A 20,062-nucleotide genomic window follows, 5' to 3' on the forward strand; every position below is an offset into this window, starting at 1 on the left:
TTTCTTGGAATGCTACATTGCATGATGCTCGAGCGTTGAAGTCGGCACACGAACACGATTGTTTTGTAGGAAAATGGCACGTCCGTAACGCCATCCTGATAGGTGATAGGTGATAGCAACACGATACTGATAAACAATGTCTGACCATGCCGTTGGACGTGTGCGTACACACAGTGTTTATTATAAAAATTATTTAAAGTGTTTTAAAGGTACCAATTCTTTAAATGAAAATAAAAAAGGTCGTTGGATGATCATTTCCTTGTAAATTAAAGGGGATTCTGTATTGCTATTTCCTTTGGTATTTTAAACACTTGTATGGCATTCGTCTACGACACTCCTTTGGCATAAACTGATCTAACTTCGGTTAAGCAAGGACAAGATCTTTTTCCTACAAACTCCTTTAAAAGGAACACCATTGCTTTGATCGGATGCCATTCATTAGCTGCACCCCTTGTAACTGGTTCCGTGAAACTTGTGAACAGTTTGTGGAACAAATGTGACGGAGAGAAAATGTGTGTCACATTTATTTAATTAACATAATTTATGGAAAAAGCATTCGATTTGACAATGGGCGACGGGAACTGAAAATCCGTTAAGCGCACATACCGAGCAAAGGAAAGCGCCCATGTTGTTGCTGCTGACTCATACGTCCATTAACCTGTGCCCATGTGGTGCCAGGCTTTTTTTTTCTTTCCCCAGCTCTTCGCCCGGGAGTGAGTTCGTTAATGCATAGTTTGCTGTGACAAGTGAAAAACATCGACCTTCACACGTGCGGTACGAGCCTGGGAATGGGCGGAAAATCGTTCTTGCAGCGTGAAGAAAATTGAGTGCAGAGTGGTTAGGCTAATGGTCGTGCCGGTGAGCGCGTAGTGTTCGGGTCGAACGCAGATGAATATTTTAGCACGGATCAATTATTCCCGGTTCGTCGATCAGAGAGCGGTTTTGTGCAAACTGCCTGGAACGGGGGAGTTATCGGCTGTATCCAGCCGCGCATTGGCCACCATAACTGTGCCAGCCATGTTTTTGTCGTCCGACACGGTAATATCGTGATTAAAAATTAAGGATAATTACGACATTATTTTGCTCACCACGTAGCAGCGTGACCTGTCAGCTCGACCGTGTCCGTGGGTTCAGAACAAGCACGTGTGGGTCGTTGTGTGCGTGGAGGGAGAGTTTGGGAGACACGGTTTCAGAATAGGCGTTTCGGAGAATGGTACAAAATGGGCGAGGGCGTCAGGATTTGTTTAAAGTACTTCACACAAAAGGCTGAGGGAAGTTCCTTTGCAGTTGGAGTTTAATTACAGCCTTAGTAATGTTTTGAAATCATTTTACATTATATTTGTACAGAAAAATGAAGTGAATAAAAATCATACGAATTCGAACTGTTTTTCATTGTAGTTATTAGTTAACTTTGGTGATATTCATTTTCATTTGATGCAATTCATATCAACATATATATTGTAAGGTTGGGAATTTTATCGGAATTCCTACTGTAACCAGTACGTTGTTAATAGACAAAAATCAAAAAGCAACTTCAAAACGTCATCAATTAAATGTTTTGACTTATCAAATCTAATTAACATTAACATTATCAGCGCAATACATGATTACTATTGGTGATAGACATAAAATGGTGTTGAAAATTTGAGTTTCTACAGTAAAGATAGCGTAATGGGTATTTTTACACTGTGATAATGCAGTAAAGTAATGTTCATGTTATTAACTGCATTCATCCCTACAATCTGTAACGTACATCCTTATAGTGAATTGGATACTAATTCGATGAGCATCCTCCCGACGAGAGGTTCATTATCATCAAGGCTAAATGGATAAGAGAATTGGGTGGAAAAGCTCTACCCAAAAACGGCCCATCACCGGATGCAGGCAATCGTTCCAGTTTACATTTTCCTATTAGCCCTAGGACGAGGGAAGTGTAAATTCGATTCGACCCATGAAATGAGACGCTTGAATTGGGCCAAACCTATCGGAGAGTTTGTTTGAGATCGATTAATAATCGATCGAGCAGGGGAATTGCTTTGAGCAGAGAAACCGGCGTAACCGGGTATGAATCGATGCTATACCACGCACGACATAAACCGCTTTCCGTCTGTTCTAGTACGGGGGTGGGCAAAATTCCCCTTTCGTTTTACCATTGTTTTCCGCTCCCTGTGCAACCGTTAACGGCATCAGCAAACGCCTGGACAAAAACCTGCCGAGGCGTAAGTAATGGGCTTTCATCTCTAACGAACCTTCCACTATCGAATTTCCGCCTTCGCTTGGAACACTCCACCTTCCGCCTCACTCAAAAGCTGACCCGATCGATGCAGCCAATTGATGGCTGTCAAATAGTTGTTCACCGCTTTAAACATTAATGAAGCTGGATGGTGCCCGAAAAACTGAGAGCAAAGGCCACCGTTTCTGCTATGTTCCATCTGTGCACAGCGTATCGATCGTACGTGATGATTACATTTCCGCCCGAAGCGTGGGCAAAAAAAAAAAGAAATACATGGTAGAAGAAAGGTGCCGATCGACCGCGTGTGTGGAAATGCTTCGGAAATGTGCTACATTTTCCCGGGGCTCGAGGTTACACCGGCCGACTGAACGCATACCACGCTCCGGGATGAATTGATGTAAGGCATAACGGGCGCTGATGGGTTGGAGTGTGCTTGAAAAATTGGCCTGATGGCATATGGGTTACGGGCACTACTAGCTGGAAGCCAGTGGATTGCAATCGATACAGCATCCACCGCAGAAGATCCACAGGGAGAGAGCAGAAAATCGCTGTAGGTTTTTTTTGTTGTTGTTCTGGCTCTTTAAATTGATCGAACTCTCTTGGGAGGTTTAACTATCTGTAAGGAAGGAAAGCAAAGCTTTTTTTCGTTCGCTGACAGTTTCACGGGTATTTTTAATATGGTATATTTGACTTTTGAGTTATAATCTGGAGCGAAAATCTGGGACGCTACTCACAGAATTTGATTTGCAGTTTAAGTAAGTTGTGAAAAATCTGATGAAAGCAGTCAATATTCAGCTCTTCTTTAAATGTTTTCTTTTTTGCTACAAAAACTGGGCTAGATGTATAAGTAAGACACCAACAAAGTATCGCCACCAATCAGATTAGCTGATGATGTGCTTAGGCTCTTAAATATGAGAATTTTATTGGACCATTTCCTGTCAGATTTGCGTATCCAATTGCGTGAACTAATTAAACTGCTCAAATAGCTCGACTTTCCCGAAATAGCTAACCGTTGCCTGTTTAGCCCCGTTCGGGCAATCTGATACAGCGACTGATACGGTGGCAATTAAACGAGATATTCCATTCCTTGCCAGCCCAATCAATTTTATCAAACAGTATGCCCAAACCAAACACGGAGAAGCTGGTCAGATAAGGCTCCGTTTTGAGCGTTTTGCCTTCTGCTGTGGTTGCTAATTAAAAGCAGTCGAGGGGCCTTTCAAACATCTTTCCCACCACGACAGGACAGATGTACCAGACGGCCACGCAGAAAAAATCTGACAAACAAGCCACACTCATAAGCGGGTGCCATGCCACGGGTGGCATGCAAAATCCGACAGGATGCCGTACGGAGCGCCTAAATGAACTCGGCAACTAGCCAAAGGAAATCGAAAGGCCTTAACCGTATAGTCTCGGCAAATAAAACCAAGCAGCTAATTTCCCATTTCCTGATTAAATTCATCGCTCTTCCGATGGGGGAGTTGCAACCGGGCGATGGCAGCCGGGGGTGTGTTGTGCTCCAGCAAGGGACCACCACCGTCGGAGTTAACAGATAAAAGATTTGATGCTCGATCTCCACCTAGGTGCGGCTTGGGGCTAGGTTCGCTCCGCTGGAGCGTTACCTAATGCGATTCACTTTTGATCTTATAAATTTGTTAAGTGAATCCCCGTCTGTTTTGCCGTTAAGTGACCCGGGCCCGGGAGTAGAGGTGGATCACCAGAGGGGATTCGCGCTAGAAAAGCACAAACGGTCATCAATCACTGTGCCGGGCTGTTTGGTAAATCAGATGCACAGATGAACGCTGGCAGTCAAAAGGTCATGACATTGAAAATATGCTTTATGTTGAGAGGATAATGGTCTCTCTAGAAATTTTATCACAACAAAGACAGACGATTGTGTCATAGAAATACATCTCAAACATAAATCAAATAACAGTTGACTTTTCAACAACAAAATCGCCTACATTCCCGGCCTGTAACATTGCTAACTTAAAGCCAGCTCTCGATCCAACTCTCGATATTGTACTGCATAAAAATAAGACATATTTTGTGGCCACCGTAAGTGAGTTAATAAAATGATGCTTGTTCCTTAGGCGACCGAGCTTCGGACACCGTACGTGCTTTTCAAGCTTTTCTTTTTTTGTGGACCGCAAAATTGAAGTTATAAATTGACTTAAATTTCTTCACTTCCTGGCGTATAATTTGACGGCCCGGGACGGCGTGTGCGTATGGCAACGATGGAAGCACCGCACAAGAAGCGAACGAATCTAATAAAACCCACACTATGGTCCGAAAATTGGAGACCATGAACCGAGGTTTGTAAATAAGCGAATGGCGTCCCGGTGCAGGGTGAAAATGGAAGCCACACTTTCGGACGAGCGCCAAACTACCTTAATCTCATTACCGGTGACTTTTCGGGTGTGTAGCGGAGGGTTCCGGCTTTCTTTCAGTTTTGGGCTCACTTTTTGCTGTCCTCTTGCATCCCGTGTTACCATCTGAGATATCAAAGAATTCTTCGAACCAAGAGTAAAACAGGGGGGAAAAAAACCCCAAGCAGGTGAACAAAAACTGTTCATGACAAGACTTTTTCTGTTTATTTCCGTTTTTTGTTTTCTGCCGTTTCGCCCTTCGGGGGACTTACCGTAACGCGGCAAGTAAGAAATCGAAAAAAATAACCGAAAGACCAGCTAATCCAAAAGTCACCTTAAAAGTGTCTCCAATGGAACGCGCCGTGCGTAAAAGCCTAACTATGCTAAAAGGAAATGGTGGGTTTTACCGTTCCTTTCGACTTTCTTTCCAGCTTTCGTTTGTCCCAGTCACGTTCTGTATGGGGCTTGGGGCAGGTTTAAGGTGAGTTTTTGAAAATGAAGACTGACAGAACCGAACAACAAACATTCCAGTAATGGAGCTAGCAGATCCACGATGAATTGCATTTTGAGCAAAATCTTTGCTGTACGCTCACATTAAAGTACAACAACCGTCCGTTGAGTTGGTACATTATGCGTAACAGGATTGGCCGCTAGTCACTTTTGGGTGGTAATTCAATCAATCAGCATTTGTTTCAAAGGATCATAACTGTTCAATGGAGGAATAAATTGTGGTCAAATTTCAATCGAAATCCTTAGAATGGTTGGCAACATTCCATTCACTTTGGAAGCTTCACCGGGAGTAGGTCTCGCGAATTCATGGATGAAGTGTGATGATGTAATTGATCCCAGTGTTGATTTTATGAGTTGATGTTAGTGGATTATTTACTTCAGATTTATAACAAATGAATTTTAAAACAGAAAAATTTAATTCTGATTTGAATACATTGAACGAAAGAAAAATAACAACGCCATGTTTTTTGACAATATTTTTGATAATCGTGTACCGATTCAGTTTTTTGAGATTCGAATAGCTATATCAAACTCTTCTAGAATAAACCATACACATATTCACATTTACAAGCATCGAGTTATCCAACTATTGTAAACCCAAATAAAATAAATAAGATGGAGATGAAAGAAAGACGATAAAACAAGTTTCGCAAAACCTCACACTGAACAGATGTTATCTTTTTTATTAAATACTGCTGTGATGGAATTGCACAAGATGCACGGAAATTGTAGAATCGGTCCGGTTGTACAATATAAAGACTAAACACTAAATGGATCCTTAAATTTTTAAGAAACACATGACATAAAGCCTACTGTGCGGAGAGCTTTTATGGTATCATTATGGTCATAGTCAGTCCTCACTACGGGGGGACGATCCGGAAGGGATTTGAACTCCGGTGCTCTGAACTTTTTTCGCTCAGTGTTGCCCAAAGTTGCTTCACAACGACCAATTAACAAAAAGTATAAAAATAAAACAAAAGTACAAACAGAAAAGTTAATCCATTAGCTCCATAGCTTATATGGTCGAATGCGTCCCAAGGATACTTCAATTTCAGTTGAAGTTGCTCTTTAAAACTGTTAAAAAATATAAAACCATACACCGTGTATTGCAGCAAGATTCGTCATTTAAGAACTCGCCGAACCTCCTTCGTGCTGATAACCTTAAATGGGGCGACCCATGGTGTGCTTTAACCTGGTCGCACTTCCGCCAACAACACGCGGTTACGAAACGTTACAGTAAGGTGGGAAGAAAATTTATTATTTGATTGATCATCGTCGCCACCCGTTGATTTAGTGCCCTCGGTGCAAACCCTACAGGAAGGAAGCAAAAGCAAACGACGGGTGCTGCCCCGTTGGCAACACCCCTTTCCCCTGTGTCCACCGTTTCGTGTGGTGCCTCAAGCACTGGCAGCACTGTCGAGACGAATTAACATTTTTATATTCAATTTGACGTCTCTATTCGTCATTGGTTGTTTGCTTTGCCGATGTCGCTACAAGAAACCGCACCTGGCACAGGAAGTTCTTCTGAGCGTTCCCAGGGTGACGTAATGCTGGTAGATTGACCCTTGCTGGCGGTCCTTTCCGAGGTAACATTAACAAGCAATCGACGTTGTCCTCGTAGATTGCCGTCGACGTCTTCGTCGTCGCCGTTGTTGGCCTTCGATGTAGCTCACTTATTGAGTGGCTTATTTACGTTTCATTAAAATTGTTTCGATTCACCAATACCATTTTGCCTGCACTGGTACCGGAAGGAACGAGTTATGGCAGCGGTCTTATTGGGAGAATCGTGAAATAAAACTGCAGGATCATTGGAACGGGCAACGTTTTCGGTTTGTGCGGTTCGGTTTTGCATCCGTACGGCGGAGCAGTTCGGCGGGCAAGAAGGAATGAAATAAAAAAGTAACCATATTTATCGATTACTTCTACATTTGTTTGCTTTTGCTGATTGGAGTTGGTATTCCCAGCGGGACAGCGGGTTAAGTAAACAATCGAGCCCGCGGTGGGTCGCGTTGCGTCATTGGAGACCGATTTTATCGAGATCGTGAGTCGTTCGAGCGCAGAGCATAGCTGGCAAGTTGAAAAGGCTCGAGCACAGGAAACGTCGTTTAAACTAATCATTCGAAGCCATATGCAGCTTTAGATATCGTGAAAGCGTGTGAATAGAACGTAACAAGCAAAAAATAAATCACAATAAAAACTGGCCCCAGTCCAGCGGAAATTGTCTGTTTCGGAACGTTTAATGGAATGAATGGGGAGTAGAGCCTACGAGTCCGTGGGTCGTTAAAATTTAACGACTGGCGGCAGTTAAAACAAGTTTGCCCAACAACCAGTAAATGGGGCACGCTTAATGAGGCGTATCGTTTTCAAATTCAATCGGTACACATGCAACGATTTGCTGCGCTTGATATAGTTGTTGATTGTTACATTAACTTATGGCTATTGTTTGCACGTTCGTAATAAACGAAATTTGTAAACACGTTAAACGGTCGCTTTGTTTTATGAGTCACTGATGTTATGATTGTAATATGCGTAAGGACAGAATTCTTTGGGAGCTGTACAAAATTAGATAAATAATCAGGACCAAGATTTTTCATGTAATATTCCGCAAGTTTTTTGCACAAGGAAGGAACACGAGAAGAAAACGATAATGTAACCTGTACCTGGAATTTGACACTTTTTCCGATTCAGGATGATACCTGAGTAATTCTCTGTCAGTGGCTTTGAGAATAGCCGATGGGATACTGAAAAACGTTTCAGTACAGGCATGCATGTTTCCTAGTATCCATCCTTTTATCCTCGATTGGCGATATGGTTAATGTTTTAGATTGCAATTTTGAAAGAATACATAATTGAGTGTAACATTAAACACTCTAATATAGAGTATAGCAATTGGAAAAACACATCCATATAGTTGTTTAAGGTGAATTCCTGCTGCTTATTCGTCAAAACGTCAGAATTCTAAGAACAATTTAAAGTAAAATTTTGTGCTATTGTTGTGTGACTTACATTGGAATTGTGCTTAAAACAACATGGAACGATTGTAAGTAAAACGGCTCAGCGGCGATTACAAGCATTATTTATTGATTCATTGAATGTTTATTCAATGGACTGCTTAGCCTTCTTCAGAGCGTGCAACCATTTGAACACAATTTTTACATGATTTTATGCATGTATGCAACCAAGGTTGAATTTTCGGCACATTCATACCGTGAGTAAAATGGAAGTTCGGACTTCATAAAATCCAGCAGTTGACTGAATTGAGGGCCGATTTTGTTTGTCAAGATTATTTTTTACTGATCTTTTCATACACCTTGCTATTGATCGTTCACAAAAGAACTGATAGAAAATCTGCTTTAAAATGGCCCAAATAGACAAAGGCATGCAAAAAGTCTGATTTTTTGCAAACCTAAAGGAAATCCGGACAGAAGACTTTTGCAGTAATATTAAATACTATTGTTGCCGACGCACCGATGTGCCGTATGTTACCGACGTGGCAAAAATGTTAATGGTAAACAGGCGATCAACCAAAAAAGAAATAATAATCAGGTGAACGAACGAAAACAATTAAACCAGGTCAGATATATCCGCTGACTGCGGATCGGTCAGCATTTTTATAGTGTTAATTAGCGAGTAAGAATTTGAATAAAGCAGCATTCTAACCAACACCTAAGACTGTTCATTGAAGTCGGAGGCATACTCCAGTCTTCAATTTAGCCGAAATTACTTCGTCAAGTCGGAGGCATCCTCCGGTCTTGAAAGGTTGATTCGGAGGTATCCTCCGGTCTCAATCGGTTGAACGGGACAAGGGCCCGGCTCAGCAACAACAATGATTAAAAACTTCGGTGCTAAGTTAGTTAGACGATCAACAAAAAGATCATTTTGATAGAAATGCGAGCAAACCATTTATCAGCAAAAAAGAAATGATTTTTATTCCATCATAAAGTATTCGACAGTAGATTAATGAAGGGCCTAAACCAACTCCACATTCACAGAATATGATAGTTTTTCATTTTAAATGCAGAAATTCATTTTAAATGTTTTTCATTTTAAAGCTCAAGCAATGTGCTACTCCATAAGTATTCTCATGATTAATACAGATTGATTGTAACGTAAAACAATTTTTTTCTGGGAATTTTGATCGACCTCGAGCACAGTTCACAAGAGCATCTGAGCATTTTTATACGCTGCGCTGGATCACTCCCCGGAAGTCACTAGTTTAGTAGTTCCACCCCAACTTTCATTTTGATTGGGGACTCCACAGATCTTGATCAACCTCTGCTAGGGATTGAAGCGAGTCTAGCGGATACGTATGTACCACTTTATAGAAGAAAGTAGCGCTGAGCTATCGATGATGCCTGTTATGAGATCTGTTATGGAAGACGCCTCTCCTTCTCAAGACGTTCATTAAGAAGAGATAGCCCAAGCATCAGATACCTATCCTATCATCCTATCATCGAGATGGCGATCCCAGGAACGGACTGCAAAACGCAAGAACCTCCAGCGTTAGACTCGCGTTATACTAAAAATAATGAGCGGCCAAATATGTTTAATAAAGCGTCACTCATATCTGTACAGCTTGTAAGGTGTTAACGTAATGTTTCAGTACTACGGCGCCATGACGACATTCATGAGTCAAAACTGGAAAGGTACACTAAAATAAGATAAGTCTTTATTTTATATTATGGAATGTCAACAAAATGTAGCAACTTAAAAGAGTAACAGATACTAAAGCACTTTATTGTGATCAAACTCGACATATTTTTATCGAAAAAAAAGGAAACATCCATCATCGATTTTCTGGATATTGAAACATTACTTATTCGCTTACTCCAACGGCAATCACTCACCTCTACTAAAACTATATTACATTGCAATTACCATAAAAATGTTTCAATGAACATAATGAATATGTATCTATTTCAATACCATTTTCTGAGGCTTGTGCTGCAATTGACATTACTTGTTATTTTTGAATAAAATGTTACGACACGAAAATTGCTTCAAAATCTGTTTGATCATCAAGAGAATTGTTTTTCCTCCAATTAAAAGATCTCAACAACAATAGGTTCGCGAAACAAAAAGCGAAATTCACTGCTCATTGTTTCAGCCCACTGTTGCGTGTAAAGCATCAACAGTGTACCTGTCACACACACACACTGGGCTTAAACGGCCATTGCATAGGCACGCAGCACTGCACAACTTCAAACCCGGTGGAATGTGAAACATTAAGCCCATTCCATGCTCGGGGTCGATCTGGGCACCCGGTAACCCCCTTTTTTCCTCGATCATTTTCACGTTTACCTGACCAAGCGGATTTTTTCACTCAAATTTCAGTCACGGCTCGAACGGACAGAGGTGTAAAGCGTTGCTCGAAAAAAAAAAATCCTTTTGCGTGATCTCGTTGGCCGACCATAAACCCATGGTGGTTGCTCATTGCGTTGTTTTTTTTTATGTTGCTTCTTTGCGGTCAGCAACCTAAACAATGGTGTTCGGGGTTTCGGATCGTTAAATGGAAGCGCAAAAAGGGACTCGCCATTCAGTGCTCGCAACAGTTAAAAAGTAAAATAGAATTACCAACAAAAAAAAAAGGACATGAGGAAAATAGTGAACCCGAACCGAACCTGGTCCCGGGACCGGAACCGCCACCAACATCATCCATTCGGGCACCGGTCGTCCGGTGCGTTACAGTGACAATGAACTCTGTGGGGTCTTTTTGTGGGCAATGAGTGTCAACAGCGAGAATCGCAAACCCCGGTATGTTCGGTACGGTTGGGTTGCTACTGGTGCTACTTTTTATCATTTTCCGGTCCCGATTCTTGGCGACCGGACGGGACACACGGACAGGAAAAGGCTGTGCGACAGAACGGTTTGGCCAGACGGTGGCATTCTTGCGGAAGGAGCGTGAGAGATTGTGCTGGAGAGAGAGAACATCAATTATTTAGATTTATGAGCACCGCGGTTATAAAAAAGGGGGGGATTTATTTGTTATAAAACTGTTTTGAATATTTCAGCAGGATTTACACTACGCACGACCTGCCGTGAAGACGTCAACGCATTGTTGAGCTAGGATGATTTGTTCGAGAAAGGATTTTTTCTTGTTTGGTTTGGAATCGGTCGTTACATTGTTCAACTGACCGGGAAGTAAGGCCTCGACACAGAGGCCTTCAGTGAGAGCTTCATCTTGCCTTCCGTTGATTTAAAACAATGGTTGATTACCTTTTACAGGTATACTACTAGAGCTGCACTCACTCAAATCCCGTCGATCCTTGGTTCTCATTCCGACCGAAGGGCTGTGCATACGCCGAAGGTACTTTATTTACAGGCGCTATGAATACAAAAATTAATTACATGATTAATTATGTATTATCATAACTTGCACACCTCAACCAAATGGGTGACAAAGATGATAAACAGTCAGCTGGAAGTCACAGTCAAGCCGAGGCCTCGAGAATGGAAGGCACACAGGTCACACGCACTTGCTGCTGGTGGCACTCGTCTGCACATGGAACCGCGTGACATTTGTGCTCCACTTCCGGCTGGAGTACGACGACGGGGTGTCGAACAAGGTTTGTGGTGCGGAGCTGTGTTTTTGGGGGGGGAGAAATAAAATTTTATACCTCTTAAGCAGATTAACTACCGTTTACGGGTGAGCGGTTGTGACGTGGCGTCGGCTGTGAGAGAAGTGGTAAATTTATTGACAATATCGTACGTGCTCGACGATGTTGTACGAGAAATTCTGCAAGGTATAGGGTCCCATGTCCAGGTGTCTGATTGTGGATAGGTACAGTTGCACAGTGTGACTAGATGAAGGACCTGGCTTAAAAATAAACTATATTTTGTTGCAAAAATTACAACTCTTTTATAACGTTTTGGCAAAACATAAATGCTGTCAGTAGTTTAAAGTTGTCAAAACTCTTAGTGAACAGTGTATCAAATTCGCACATTATAAATCACTTATTCATTCTTATTCAGAGGACACACAACACTGGTTTGTTGTGATAAATGGCATTAATAATTTTAATGTATTTATCATACATTATTTCAACTGAGCGACACTTGATTAAGCCCATTAGGGATATCCTCTTCGCATTTCGCTCGATCGTTTTCCAAATACTTCTTATTTGCAAAACTGATGTTAGTCAACACATACAGACACACCAATCAATTCGCAAAACAATCATAACAATAACATATTATTATAAGAAGTGCACGCGAATGTTTACTGAAGTCAAAATCAAAACATTGTCCAGATCCTTTCCAAACAAGATCAAACTGTGCAGGTGTGTAATTAATAGTCAACAGCAACCTCGAATCACCACCATCTTCAGCTCGTTTTGCAGAAGAAATATGAAGTAGCAGCAAAAGCACCAAGACGGAAACCACACACCGATGGCATTTTGGGTAAATAATTGATGAGTAGCGGAGCTTTATTACCTTCCGACGAAAGCCGCCACCGAAGCTTACCATCTCCACCTGCTGCAACTGGGACCGGGACCATCCTAATGAGGCGTACCGGGGTCGTTGAAAAGGGTTTTGTTTTGTTTGCGTGTGTGTGTCAACTCGAACACACCCTTGCCGATTGTCGCTCTTTCCGGTGTTACCGTGGATAGATAGAGAAGAGCGTCCGGGTACATGGAGACGTGTGGTCGGCTTGGTTGGAAAGGATGATTGCGAATTTTTGATTAACTGTCATCCGTCCGGTCCGGGCTGATTATGTAGTCCACCACATGGGCTGGCGTTTGTTTTGTACAAGTGTGATGGAAAAATAAACCATTTCAACCGCTGAGTTGTATGCGGAGATGAGTTGAGAGAATCGTTTAATTACATTGTAATATTTGATTAAAAAAGAACGCTTGCAGACACGTTGGTACATTAAGTATGTTTTGCCTACATTATGAGTATGACATGCAAGTATGAAAATGAGTAGACGAACCGAGTGGCAAAACACAGGCAAGTTCAGCATTGTGATGAAATAATGCATCACAATACTGAACTCCTCCACATAGGAGGCAATTTTTCGATTCTTTTCAAGTACGATGAACATATGTTTCACGTTGGCTCATTAGACGCCATGTGCCGAGGTAGGTCTGTTCGAACACCTTCAGATGATTAGCCGATTTCCGCTCAGTTCAGAAGCACGTTCCGGAAACCGGTTACGTTTCGTGCTTGAGTATGATTTGCAAATCGGACAGCCACACCGCCAAGAGCAGTGTACAAACCACAAAACCCTGTCCGAAAGTGTTCAATGAATGTGTGTAAGTGCGGGAAGGTGGGAATATTCGTTTTGCGTTGTGATGGTCGTATTCCACCCTTCAGTTTTTGCATCGTCTTTAACCTTATCACGTTTCGTTTTCCCCTTTGTCGTGGATGAGACACGCCGTTGAATACGTATCGATTGGTTGGCTCTCCATGACCTCCATGTTGGTACGACGCACTACGATACTCACCGGTGAGCATAAAAATGGGAGGAAATTGTGGTTGAAAGGAAAAAAAGTGATTGTGAGCGTTATGTCAGTGAACAATTCATGTAACATGTAGAAATTAATTCATAAGTTTTGTTAGTTGAGGTATATGTCTCGAGCACACAAGAGATCAATTTTGCAAATCATCGAACATCGATAGTATTAAAATACATCGCATATCAAATAGTGACTAGCAAAATTCGCATGATTGGCATTAGTTTAAAAATAATGCATACTTAAAGCAATAAGCAAAGAATGCAGACAAAAACTGTGGTTTTTAATTTTCAAGAACACTTAAAATAACAATAATTTTTAAGTTTCAAAGTTATTTTTAAGATTCAAAATTCTTTTTCTTGGCTTAAGGGCTTTCTACGGTCACGTCAGCCATCAAGTGGCTTACAAGACTTAGTCCTCATATCGGGGAAACGGTCCGGATGGGATTTCAACACCAGTTCTGTCGTGTCGTGATGACCGGCGCCGTTATCGCCTTATCCTCTGTCTGAACGCGCATTGTTGTATTACTTAATAAGTTGATAATAAAATTAACCGCAATCACTGTTCCCCGAAGAAAGCATAATTGTGATGCTCCTTTTTGTTATTCTTAAACCTGCTCAGCTGCTGTAATGAACGCCCTTTTTTCTGGTTTAACCTGTTGCTGGTCTTCAACGCATAAATTATTTACAGTACGCTGCTGTTGGTGTTACGATCACCAAGTGTACTGTTTTGCAAGCAAAAAACAAAAATGCTACTAATTAATATCATTCCATTAGCAACGGCCTCATCAACCGTTACCTTTAACTTCCCCGATGCAGATCCAGCATCACTTCCAAAACGAATAAATGACGCTTAATAACTAGGAAGGGTCAAGGGTGCTTCATTTTTATACCACACATTATAATCGTGGCACAGTGCACTAGGGAACCATACGAGAAGGATTGCATTGTGTCTCTATTATTCCTCGGTAAACTCATCGGGTGGCCATGGAGACATTCTGAGCGAACTCCCTGGACTGTCATAAAAGTGTCTCGGGCACACGATCTTCCCGTACCGTCTGCTGTTGTTGCTTACAAACGAAATTCATATGGTGCGAGATGAGCACAACATTTCGAGCGTATCCCATTCGTTTTACTTTGGGTGCCATTTCCATCCGTGGCTTCTCTTGTCCATCTCCCCTAAACGACCATTGTTGAGGTGAGTGGTTCTCTTTTAATCTACCACAGTTCCACCAACCTAATGATAAGCCCGACCGCACCACGCGCGCTGCGTGAGTGTGTCTCACGCGCTTACGAGTGCAGTACACTTACCGTGCTAAATGATGATATATTTTTACAGCGTTTTTATTTATTTACCCACCTTGGGGTGGCTCTCTCTGTCTCTTTTTGCTTTCATTTCAGTTTCCAGACGAGTTACGCCCGTTACAGGACGGGCAGGAGAAATTAATTTCACACTCACCCGACCTTCTCATTCACGCTTTCGCGGCACGGCCAGCACACACACACACTTTTCGCGTGCAAACAACGCTATCGGTACGGTCGTATACCGTGCACTACTCATCGAGAGACAAAAAGCTGAAAAAACAAACACAATCTCCAAGGATAACGCCTTTTCACGACGCCGACGACGGGCACAGTAACGAAAACATATCATCATGTTAGTGACATTGCTGAGAATTTTCCTCATCGTTTCCATTCTCGGTAAGTAAACAAACTGTAAGCTTTCTTTGCAGGATTTCGCTTTTTTTTCTGCAGTAAAGTGTAACATTTTACGCCTCAAAGAGGGTGGGAAAATAATATGAATGTGAGTCGTTTGGTTTATGCTTGATTCAAACGATACGTACCCGTCAAACCGTCAACAGTTGTGACAGTTACGTGCGGTGTTGTGCGATACGTACAGGAAGGAAACCATTACTCTATGCTAGTTGGGCAAAATTGTTTACATGACCTTGAGCGGGCATGTAACGGTTACAGCGAGCGGTTTATGCATGCGTTACGATAAAAACTCGACGAGTTATCGACAATAGAGAAAGTTTTCCATAAAGTTAAGGTAGCATAACATTCCTATAAAAAGTTGATAAAATGTGAAACTTCGTTTTAAAAGCTTTTCAAGCCTTGAAGCTTTTGCACAACTTCACACAGTACTTCTTATGCGAGCAAAGCTTGCAATGTTTGAAAAAAGCTCCACGGTATGCGCATGCGGACATTTTGTTCGAAAAATGTAGCTATTTCGAAGGTTGAAACTCGTTTCGAGACGCATTGATGTCGGAAGCTTTTCAAGGAAAAACTTGTTTGCTTTCTCCGAAAAAAGTTACCGATGTTGAACTTATGAAACAGCTTTTAAAGTTGGAAGCAAATCTGCAAATATTTTTGTATGCACAGACAGTGGATTGCATAATTTTATAGATCTATTACATTATTTATTCCCTCTTTGCAGCTGGAACAAGATATGAATGTCTGAACAATTATGGGGTTTTGCATTGAAGGATCATGGCAATAATTTATTAATAAATATGTTACAGCTAAATGCTATATTAAATATAAATAATTTTCAATCTAAATTACCCTTTTAAATAAAATTATGTTTTTTTCCTGTTCAAAGTTAAGCAATAATACTATGGTATTTTTGTACAATTTTCATCCAATCATGAATAAAACTATCATAAAACAAAACGAGATAGTTTTTAATTTGACGTTTCGTGAATGGAGACGCCTCGTACGATTCAATAATAAAAAGTAATGGAGACGCCTGGTACTTTACATCACAGGCGACTAAAACAAATTTGAGGGCCGCCAATATGAAAAAAAAACACGCTTATATGTATCCAAAGCTTAGCACTCACTAAAATGCGTGTTCTCCTTTATTTTTCTATTCTACTTGGTATCTATAATAAACAAAATACAATTTTTGACCACACCAAACATACACTGTCCAAAATAAATGACATCTCACAGTGCTGCACACAAAATAGTCTAGGGGCGGTCTTCTCGAGTCTTTAACCAAACAATGTTTTCGTCATGAGACAGAATTTCTTTTCGTTTTTGGTATTTTGCTCCAAGACCAAGTGACAAAGCATTCATTTGGATGAAATGGCATAATGTTCGAATTGGATTGGGTTGAGGCGGATTGGTCCAAGAGAGATTGCAGCAGTTGTATTTTACGCGAAAAGACCAGGTGTTGAACATAAATATTCGATACAATGAACTAACTATCGGACAAAGTAACATAAATAACAAAAAAAAAAAAATCTTTTTGTGCCCGCCCTTGATAAACAGGTTATAATAACTAGAAGAATGTTATGTGTCTTTTTTTTACATTTTAAGCAACAAAATAGATTGCAAAAAATAACTTTTATTTAGTACCAAACCAGAAGATTCCTTTTCTATCCATGTCTCACTTATCCATTTAGCAAATGTTATGTCCTAAGTATATTCGTTAAATTTTCCACATTTCTTGCATTCTAGGCATGAAAATCAAATCAGTATGGCGATATATCACAAACTATTTGAATGCAATGGTTTCGAAACGAACAAAACAAACCTTTTCATGTCAGCTAAAAAATATATCGTTTGCTCTCACGGCGGCTGTGGCGAAGAAAATAAAATGCCATGCAAACTCCAATGAGCTACGACAACACACCTTTCCATTGCTTATTTCCTCTACAGTTTGCATCCAAATACCGATTGGGCCGGGTACCAGCAATGAATAATTGTGCACTTTTTAAAACATCGCGTTACTCGACAGTTTCACCTGAATATGTACCATGACGCCATTACAGGTTGTTTCCGTTGTACTAGCACAGTGTTCTTACATCCGATGAAACAATCCTTACGACATTTTGCTTCCCCTGCACGCCAGTAGTTGTCCCTCTGTCCAGTAGTATGGCGGTCAATGGCTGGTGCACGAAAAAGCTACAACACTTCTACAGACGACAGTGGTTGCAAATGTAAATGTGTGTGATTAAATTATAATTAGCCTTTTGTGTACCCGTGGCCACACACACACAAAGTTCGTTCCACAGGGGGTTGGTTGATCGTATGCGGTACGGGACCTCGGAACAGGCAATGATTTACTTACCCCTGATCAACGATTTTTAATGGTGTTCCAGTTTTTCGCATGCAACCACATTCGCCACGGTCGGACAGGAACTGGTCGAAAATGGTTCCATATTTCTCTGCCCATTTTTCGATTGTGTAACATTTTACGGAAAACCAGACTACACCACTTTGTTGGCTTTAGTTAAACCATGTATGGTGTTTGGAAAAGGTAAAATGAATTTTGTAGGATTTTCGATTCAATGCTTTGCATTGTCATTTAAAGTAGTATTTAATGAAAGTGAACTGGTATGCGTTTTACTAACCCTCATATGTATGCCAAATTCTCTAAAGGGTATTATCAGAATATCGTACCATCAAGAGAAGGTGAGAGACCCTGAGAGATGGACAGGATACAGTTTTCTAGCATTTCTCTTGCTTCTGTCTCTATGTCTCGTGCACCAACCACATTTCAAACCATTTGCGTTCATCAATGTGGAACGATTTCATTATTTTCGTCTCAATTGATTGATAATCAGCATATTATGTATGGCAACTGTCCTCCGGATTTGTGCAACCGATTCCTTTTGTTCTCTTCATCCACTGCGCCCGATCTCTCTCGTCCGGAGTGCTGAGTCTCGGATTTGTTCCCATTGTGGGTCCATGATGCAATTCAAAATTAAGATCATTTTTTTTCGTTGTCCCTGCATCATTCGACCTTTATGCAGCTTTTACAAAACTCGCTGGTTGAGAATGAAATGGCATCGGGATAGATTAGCTCGAATTAGTGCAGCGAAATGAGCATCGATTGGTTCGGCCGGTTTCAGTATCGGTTTCATGTCCCGTGGTTCGATGTCCTTGCGGGTATCTATCGTGCTGGACGTGGCCTCTTTCGTTCTCGTTCTCGAGTGTGCCAACTAATCGATAGTTGATCCATTATTTAAAGACGCTCCTGAAATAGCTTACCTGATTGTTTTACCGGAAGTGGCCGTTTGTGGTTGAGTGGAAAACAAAAATCGTTGGAAGTTTACGGAACGTTTCAAAAGCGTCAATCAGAGTTGAGAAAGGAGCTTATTAAAGTGCATAGCACATTAAGTTTATAAAATATAGTTTTAAATAATATTTATATCAATGAACACGTCTAGCATGACCATAATTGATGGGATAATTTCATGAAATATATTTATTTTGAGACACAAACAAGTAAACTAAACTTCATCTTCATCCATACAGGAATCCTCAAACATTCAGTTCTTTAAAACACACAAACCAGCATTTCTCTAATCATAATCCGTCATCCAAGGCGGCAGCAAGATATAAAAAAAAACTCGCACAGACAACCGTACATTGACATTGATACTCGACTCACGAGACTCGACGATCGCTACAGCTTAGCGAGGATAAAGTCAACTTTACGATTTCCTCGCGGGGTTTTGTAGGAAACGAACTGAAAATTCCCCGAACCGACCTGTCACTCCCGTACTAAGCAACGGATTACGGACGATTTCATCAGATCGCGCTTCGCTGGCCAACCAGCCAAAGTTTTTGTTTATGTCCTTGCTATGTTTTCTCCCTACAGTCCTACAGTATTAACGTGAGTATTTAGGTGTCGGAAGAAATTTGTTCATTTTATTGTACTGTTTACTTTCTATAGGCTTAAATGGCTGGCACGTTAATTGGCCACAGTTGTAAAACCACTACGCTTATGAACACAACAGGACACTTGATTTTTGGCAACAGGAACCATCCATTACGTACTTTCGCGCTGTGGTCTGTGTGCCGCCCGCACGGAGAAACGGACTAAGCTGGGAATTATCATTATCCTTGTGTCAGGACTTTTGACGAACCTGGTGGTCGCTTTAGGCAAAGGTATTCTTTATCTGGCTTGCGACAGATAGCCGGCACCGGAGAGCTGTTGCTTGAGTGAGATATTAAGGTGCAATCGGTAGATTACAAATGAACAGCGTAAGCTGTTTTGCTGGACTTTGATATCACGTGAGAATGAAGAGTCTAGCGGCTCAATTTTATAATCGTGACTGCAATGCTAACACCCCCGGGAATAGTGTTTAATCAGATGGCAAACACCCGATTCTTTAGATGATTGTCGAATTGATTTAATAAATGTTAAAGAAGTGCTTCTATTGTACTAGCGCAAATATAAAGACGACACTTTGGTCACAAATCTCTACTTGGCCTCTAAACAAACTTCAAGGACAAAAGTTTTCCCATAGATCGGGATCAAGTCAGACGTAACAATTTTTATGGTGTTGATTCTTTCCTCAACAAGGCGAATACATGCATGAAAGTTGCATCAAAATAGATTTTAAATTCTCCTGAACTTTCGAACTTTTCCCTCATACATTGCCCGGCGTCCCAATCCTGTTCAGCGTAGGGTCAAACTGTTGAAAAGCGAGCGACATGGCACCGAATTCCTCATGTCGCGCGATAAGAGCATTGCTGTTT

General features: G+C 41.2%; 2 protein-coding genes across 3 annotated transcripts in view; one reads left to right on the plus strand and one right to left on the minus strand.

The window, feature by feature from the left end:
* The window catches only part of LOC126559328 (complexin), a 553,464-nt gene that overhangs the window by 32,146 nt on the left and 501,256 nt on the right, over positions 1-20,062 (minus strand). The window lies entirely within an intron of this gene.
* LOC126556797 (uncharacterized) overlaps positions 15,205-20,062 on the plus strand; it is a 109,820-nt gene continuing 104,962 nt past the window's right edge. For both annotated transcript variants that reach the window (XM_050212311.1, XM_050212312.1), the window contains exon 1: positions 15,205-15,265. In XM_050212311.1, the coding sequence (XP_050068268.1) occupies positions 15,220-15,265 (46 nt within the window). In that variant the 5' untranslated portion in view covers positions 15,205-15,219. The remainder of the gene's footprint in view (positions 15,266-20,062) is intronic.

This window comes from Anopheles maculipalpis, chromosome 2RL, assembly GCF_943734695.1.
Source record: "Anopheles maculipalpis chromosome 2RL, idAnoMacuDA_375_x, whole genome shotgun sequence".
NCBI classification, from domain to species: Eukaryota; Metazoa; Arthropoda; class Insecta; order Diptera; family Culicidae; genus Anopheles; species Anopheles maculipalpis.